The sequence below is a fragment of the Carlito syrichta genome, unplaced genomic scaffold, assembly GCF_000164805.1.
Source record: "Carlito syrichta isolate Samal-C Ts95f unplaced genomic scaffold, Tarsius_syrichta-2.0.1 Scaffold218378, whole genome shotgun sequence".
Classification (NCBI taxonomy): Eukaryota; Metazoa; Chordata; class Mammalia; order Primates; family Tarsiidae; genus Carlito; species Carlito syrichta.
In genome coordinates this window covers 75,593-83,641 of record NW_007162474.1, presented here as the reverse complement: position 1 = coordinate 83,641, position 8,049 = coordinate 75,593, and the positions used below count along the sequence as shown (strand labels likewise).

General features: G+C 39.9%; 1 protein-coding gene across 1 annotated transcript in view; it reads right to left on the bottom strand.

Annotated features, from left to right (window-relative positions):
- Positions 1-8,049, bottom strand: part of LOC103253290 (protein unc-13 homolog B-like) — a 107,770-nt gene that overhangs the window by 29,405 nt on the left and 70,316 nt on the right. Inside the window, exons 2-3 of the mRNA XM_008051662.2 lie at positions 4,508-4,537; positions 779-878 (exon numbers count right to left, since the gene is read on the bottom strand). Of these exons, the coding sequence (XP_008049853.1) occupies positions 779-878; positions 4,508-4,537 (130 nt within the window). The remainder of the gene's footprint in view (positions 1-778; positions 879-4,507; positions 4,538-8,049) is intronic.

Below are 8,049 nucleotides of genomic sequence, written 5' to 3'. Positions count from 1 at the left end.
ACGGGTTCGAGACCCGCCTGGGCAACTTGGCGAGACCTCATCTCTACAATAAATCAAAAAATTAGCCGGGCATGGTAACTCGCGCCTGTAGTTCCAGCAACTTGGAAGGCTAAGGTGGAAGGATCGCTGGAGTCCAGCAGGTCAGACTGCGGTGGCCGGGAGCGGCCACTGCACTCCAGTCTGGGAGACAGAGTGAGACTTCAACACACACAAAAAAAGAAACAATATATTAAGAGGACAGAGGATTAGAATGTTTCTCTATAAAAATAATAAGCATTCCTATGTCTCTCTAGCTGCACTATAAAACTTGCAAAGTAATGTCTGCTAAGCTTCAAATTTCACAGCAATTTCAATACATTTTCTCATTTGAACTCTTCATGTCTACCTCCCACTACGCAAAAGACAAGCATAACCTTGGTAGACTTTTACAGATAAGGAAACTGGCACTTAGAGAAGCTAAGTAACTTGCCCAGTCCTTCAATATAATATTCTATACTTTTTTCACCCACACAAATTAATTGTGAGTTTACTTGCATTTCTCATTCATCTCTAAGACTAGATAGATTATGAGTCCATGAGAACAAAACTGTGGATGTTCTTCACCTATCATATACCTCACTTGTTCCTATAACTGAAGTTTTTCAAAAAGAATATTTAATAGGGCTAGCACATTTTATAAATCTTAGAAATACAAAAAATCTTCTAACTGTTTCATCCAATGCAATTATCTTAAAAGATTATGGAACATACAGGCATGCTGCTGCTGCAAAATACTTACAACATGAAATCTTGTTCCCAGGAAGGCTGATCACCACGAACTGCTACAGTTGTGCTCTTCACATTCTGTACTTTCAGGGTCACATATGTATTAAATTTATCTTTTTAAAAAAATGCAAAATGGAGATGTTATACTTAGATTGTTGCCCAATCTCATATTGTAACCCAATCTCATATAGTAAGCCAATGCTAAAATTATTATCTAATCTCATAAAGTACTTGCAATTAAGTAATATCCAAAGTAAAATTGTACATTATAGCCTCATTCAAGGAATAGCAGAGTTGCAGAAATTATAAAACTACACACTATCTACAAGAACATAATATGTTGTTTTCCAAACTTTAAGGAATGCATTTTATATATGACAAACCAAACAAAAACACACATACACAAACTAAAACAAAAGCTTCATGAACCACAAGGTATGACATTATTGAATTTCCTATTCTAATTTATTTAATCTATTAAAATGTCAATCATAACCTATTAAACTGATTTTATAGCTAACTTACAATCTAGGGGGAAAATCTCTAATTGATCTAGTAAGAAAGATAACAACATACAAATGCAATAAAGTATAGCAAGAGATAAATACCATAGGTTAAAAATTAAAAATGATAGAGAGTCGGGCTCGGTGGCTCAGCCTGTAATCCCGCGCCTTTGGGAGGCTGAGGTGAGTGGATTGCCTGAGCCCGTGGGTTCGAGACCCGTCTAGGCAGCAAGACCTCATCTCTACAATAAATCAAAAAACCAGCTGGGCGTGGTAGTGCATGCCTGTAATTCCAGCTACTTGGAAGGCTGAGGCAGAGGGATTGCCAGAGTCCAGCAGGTTGAGGCTGTGGTGGTAGGGAGCGGCCACTGCACTCCAGTCTGGGTGACAGTGTGAGACTCCAACTCAAAAATAAATAAATAAATAAATAAAAATAAAAATGATAGAGAACAGCAGAGCTGTTGACAGGAACAAGAATTGAGGGGAAATCTTCACAAAAGAAGATTTCAACCTTCATCTATTCAGTTTGGCCTAAAGCACAAGTTACATTTTTAAAAATATACATATTATCATAGAGTTGAGAAAAGGAAATTCTATAACCTGAGAATATATGCTGAGTACTAAACAAAGGTGGTGGCCTGGAGCTCCAAACTCAAGAGTCTGACCTAATACTTAATACAGCACATCCAGCACTCATGCTGCTATATTCGTATCAGTCATGATTAGGGGCTTTGAATCAAGGGTTTGCTTTTTTTTAATGTAAGAAATTCATCATAATTTTACAAAATGAAAAAATAGCAAACTACCATTTTTTACTCAATTAATTAGCAAACATTGCTTGAAATGATTACCTAATATTACAGAATATGTGAGAAAATGAGCCCAATCACACACTTCCAGCAGAAGGTAAATATTTCTTTTAAATATCATTAAACATTGTGTAGTTTTATACTTATCAACTCAGAAAGTTTACAATTATGCTAAAAGCCCACACAGGAGGGGAATCCCCATCCATATTCAGTAGTAGTCGTGCACAAGACTACTGAGCTATGTTTTATATCATATGACCCTATATTCCAACTCCCATGTCCAATCACACATAGTTGACCAGACCAAGGGTACATACAACCCAAGACAGCCAATCCATGGGCTGGCCAAATGTTCGTGAAATCAATCTGACTTCCTCTCAAAAGATTTTAAATAGAAAAAATATATATATATTGACAATCGGTGGTTGGTGCTGAAGCTGGAAGAAACAGCATATAAATTCCATTGGCACCACTAGTATGGGCCTTGTGCAAGATGAGTAAAGGACAGAAAGACAGCTAGCTGGAAGAGAAAGAACAGAGCAGATTTTCAGAAAAAAAGAGAAGTCCTAACCCAGAGCCAGTAAAGAGAGTAGCAGGCTCAGAAACTGCTTCATTCCAGTTGTACCCAACATCCAGTTTTTCAGGTTTTCCTGGATTCTTAAGTGTGTTCATGTTTTTCCAGTAAGCCCTAGGCCCTCTCCTTTTTCCCCCCAGCAGTAACAAGAATAAGTCTTGCTGACATGATACTCACAATTAAGGAAATGCAAATTAAAATAAAGAGATAATATTTTTCAACTTCAGATGGACAAAGATTAAAAAGTTTCACATTATCTAATGTTGATAAGGATTTGGAAAAACAAATACTCATATACTTTTGGTCTCAGTATAATCTAAAAAACACTTTCAGAAGAGCAATTTGGCAGCAGTTACCACATTTTTGAAAAATACAAACTTTTTTTTTTTTTTTTGCGTTGGAGTCTCACTTTGTCACCCAGACTGTAGTGCAGTAGCTGCTCCCGGTCACTGCAGCATCGACTTGCTGGGCTCCAGCGATCCAGCCACCTCAGCCTTCCAAGTAGCTGGAACTACAGGCATGTGCTACCACACCCAGCTAATTTTTTATTTATTGTAGAGATGAGGTCTCGCCAAGTTGCCCAGGCGGGTCTTGAACCCGCGGGCTCAGGCAATCTACTCACCTCAGCCTCCCAAAGCGCTGGAATTACAGCCTGAGCCACCAAGCCCGGCTTGAAAAATACAAACTTTTGACACAGCAATTCTACTTCTGGACTCTAGCATACAGATATATTTGTAAAAGCAGGCAATGATAAATGCACACGAACATTTATTGCTTATAATAGCAAAAATAGTTGGATATGGTGGCTCACACTTGTAATCCCAACTCTTTGGAACGCTGAGACAGGAGGATTGCTTGAGGCCAGGAGTTTGAGACAAGCCTAGGCCACACAGTGAGATGTCATCTCTACAAAGAATTTTTTAAAAAATAGCCAGGTGTGATAATGCACACCTACAGTCCCAGTTACTCAAAAGGCTGAGGCAGAAGGATCATCTGAACCCAGGTCAAGGCTGTGGTGAGCCATGACTGTGCTGCTGCACTCTAGACTAGGTGAGAGAGTGTGACTCTGACTCAAAAAATAATAATAAGTAATAATAATAATAACAAAAACTTGTAAACAACCTAAATATTCAGTCAGGAATCCAGGTAAAAATCTACAACAAAATTCTGTACAGCACCTTAAAAGAAAGAACCAGACATACATACATACACACAAACACAAACTTTCATGATGTATTGTTGAGGGGGAAGTAGGTTGCACAAAAATATGTCGCATGATCCATTTGTATATGCATGCATAGACACAGGCAAAAGTCTAAAAAGACAAGCAAAAAGCTCCAAAATACATAATTACTTTTGAGAAGGAGAACTGGGTTAACCACAAGTCCTGGGCAGCGGGACCTCATCTCTACAATAAATCAAAAAATCAGCCGGGCGTGGTAGTGCATGCCTGTAGTTCCAGCTACTTGGAAGGCTGAGGCAGAAGGATCGCCAGAGCCCAGCAGGTCGAGGCTGCGGTGGCCGGGAGCGGCCACTGCACTCCAGTCTGGGTGACAGAGTGAGACTCCAACTCAAAAAAAAAAAAAAGAAAACTAATTTTTCACTAGTTAAATATATATATATATATATATATATATATATATATATATATATATATATACTTACTATATATATATAATATTTATTATATAGATAGATACTTCAATGTTTTATAACAGCATTGATTTTAGTATTTAGTGAACTAACAAATTATATTACTGAATTTGATCAATGAAATTGATAATTTTTTAAAAGACTGCTTTTAAACCACAGCAAGTATGGGAGGAAAGGACAGAATAATGGAAGGCTAGCCTTACCTGGTGAACCCTGGAATTTGGCTCTTTTAACTGTAAGAGAAAAAAAAGAGAATATCATAAAGAATTTTTGCAAATTCCTTTTACTTGACCAACATTTCTTGGCCATCTACTATATGCCAATGTTAGACTTAGGATTAGATTGTTAAATCTAATTTTTGAGCAAAGAAGCTGCAATTGTTAAGAGGAGCTCTTATTGATGCAATCATAAAGAACTATTTCTAAAAAGACACCCACACTGGAAATGCACATGTCAGCTCCTAGGAAAGATCAAAGACCAAACATGCAGGAAAACCACTAAATCCCAGAAAGCACCAAGTATTTATCAATGAAGAATTAGGGTTAAGTGCCACATTGGGAAAAAAGATAAAAGGAAACCCTAAGACACAATTGCTGGAAAGGACATCTAGGGTATAGACCTGCCATTCTCCTTGTCCGGCATTACAACTGAAAGTTTCACCTTCGTTGACATCCAAGCCCTGCTTAATACTTCCAAATGATGAGTCATTCAGTATCTTTCACAAGGCCCTCTCCATTTTCAGGAAGCACTTATTGTTAAAATCTGTTTATTTTTATTGAATAAAAGTATATCTCCCACTGGAGACTGCTCTTTGTAGTCTCATTTCAACTCAAATTCTCTTCCCAATTAGTATTTTTTTTGTCATAAATGTATAGAAAGTACAAATCTCTCTTAACAGCCTTGCCAAAGCTACCTTAAAAAGATGACGCTTTGAAATTATTAACTGATCGATAAGTATAAATTTGCCATTAAGCTATTCAATAATACAATAATAATAATGGTTCTTTTCTACAAAAAATTTGCAATCTACTGAGGCAGTGAATATCAAACTTGAGCATACATTAGAATCATCTGGAGGACTGTTAAAGCACAGAATATTGGGCCCCATTGCCTTGGTTTCTGGATTTAGTGGAGTGCAGTGTGGCCTGAGAACCTATATTTCTAACATGTTCCCATGTGATATTACTGGCATTTAGTGGCTAGAGACCAGGGATACTGTCAAACATCCTAAATTGTCCTGTGCACAGGACAGTTCCCCAGAGCAAAGAATTATCTGACCTAAAATATCAATAGTGCCAAGATTGAGAAACCCTGAAAAAGAGCATGAAACCAAGAATTTCAAGGATGAAGTAATGAATAAAGGATAAAGTAATTAGGAAAATTCTTCAGGGAGAAGTACCTTTGAGATTAGTCTTGAAGACTCAGAATCCAGATAAGTAAGAAAGAGAGAAGGAAATGATTTCTAACAAGGAAGTGAAGTGAGACTTAGAGTAGGCCGGCACGGTGGCTCAAGTCTATAATCCCAGTACTTTGGGAGGCCGAGGTGAGACTTTGGGAGGCCAAGGTGAGAGGATTGCGTAAGCCTAGGGGTTTAAGACCAGTCTTGGACAACATGGCGAGATCTCATCTCTACAATAAAAAAATAAAAAATTATCCGGGTGTGGTAGCACACACCTGTAGTTCCAGCTACTTGGAAAGCTGGGAAAGCTGAGCCCAACAAGTCGAGGCTGAGGTGGCCATGAATGAGTATGCCACTGCACTCCAGCCTGGGTGACAGGGTGAAATTCCAACTCAAAAAATAAATGAATAAAAGACTTGGAGTAAGCTTAATTACTGTGTGTTCGTGGTGCTTCAAGATCATTGTGATGGAAAGAAAATGGAAATTTGAAGCATAAAAGACCAGAGAGGTGATTCTTAAGAATTTGAACATCAAACAAGCAAATCCACTTCTGGGCACTGAATTTCAAAAAGACTGCTCACAAACTAGAACGCAAGAAAACTAAACACCTGTAGTAGTATGGAGACTTGAACTGTGGGCTAAGAAGGAGGGCTAAAGATGACACTAAGGTGGATCCCTATTATATTTTAAACAAGGTTGGGGCGGGTGGAGAGGCTTCAACCCTGGGAATCAGGATAAAGCAGAAGTCATCTTAGAGCCACAATCAGTGCTTAGTCAGGAGACCCCTCTTGGCTCTCATATTATCACAAACAAAAATCCTGAGTAGCTATCTTTTTTTTTTTTGAGTCAGGGTTACACTCTGTTGCCAGACTGGAGTGTAGTGTCACGACCACAGCTCACTGCAGTAGCCAACTTCTTGGATCAGTCCTCCTGCATCAGTCGCCTGAGTAGCTGGGACTACAGGTACACACCACCAGGACTGGCTAACTTTTTTTTTTGTAGGAACAAAGGTCTCTCTTGGTGTGAGCCATCATACCCAGGTAATTTTTTAATTTTTTTTGTAAACATCGAGTCTCTCTGTATTGCCCAGGATGATCTTGAACTGGAATCAAGCAATCCTCCTGCCTCAGCCTCTCAAAGTACTGGGTTTACAGATGTGAGCCAGCATGCCTGACTTTCATTCTTTTTAATGAATGTTTTTATCTTACCGAGGATTCCAAGTATATGTATTTTAAATTCATATTCTTTTTTTTTTTGAGTTGGAGTCTCACTCTGTCGCCCAGACTGGAGTGCAGTGGCCGCTCCCGGCCACTGCAGCCTCGACCTGCTGGGCTCTGGCGATCCTTCCGCCTCAGCCTTCCAAGTAGCCGGAATTACAGGCATTCACTACCACACCTGGCTGATTTTTTGATTTATTGTAGAGATGAGGTCTCGCTGCCCAGGCAGGTCTCCAACCCGCGGGCTCAGGCAATCCACTCACCTCGCCTCCCAAAGGCGCAGGATTACAGGCTGAGCCACCGAGCCCGGCTAAATTCATATTCTTATTGTCCTATTATGTTTAGCCCGTTTTATCTTAATGTTGATTTTGTTTTTCATAGTCTAAATGTTTCTCATGTGATAGTTATTTTTTATTTTAAAGATTCATTGTGATTGGGGCTTCAGTAAGAATCTAATCTGTTTCTTTTTTTTTTTGAGTCAGAGTCTCACTCTGTCACCCAGGCTGGGGTGCAGTGGCATGCCCACAGCCACCGCAGTCTCAACATGCTGGGCTCAGGCAATCCTGCTTCATTCACCTTCCAAGTAGCTGAAACTATAGACATGCACTACAGTGCCCGGCTTATTTTTCGATTTAGTGTAGAGATAAAATCTCACCAAGTTGCCCAGGTTGGTCTTGAACTCCTGAGTCCAAGCAATCCTTTCACCTCTGCCTCCCAAAGTGCTGGGATTACAGGCGTAAGTCACAGAGCCTAGCACTGAGTACCTAATTTAAGACTAGAGTCTGGCAGGTCCCAGTGGCTCAAGCCTGTAATCCCCGCACTATCGGAGGCTGAGGCGAGAGAACTGCCTGAGCTCAGGGGTTCAACACCAGCCTCGGCAACTTGGTAAGATTTCATCTCCACAGTAAATCAAAAAATAAACCGGGCACTGTAGTGCATGACTATAGTTCCAGTTACTTGGAAGGCAGAATGAAGCAGGATTTCCTGAGCCCAGCAGGTTGAGGTTGCGGTGGCTATGAGCATGCCACTGCACTCCAGCCTGGGCGACAGAGTGAGACTCCGACTCAATAAAAAAAAGCCGGGCTCGGTGGCTCAGCCTGTAATCCCGTGCCTTGGGAGGCTGAGGTGA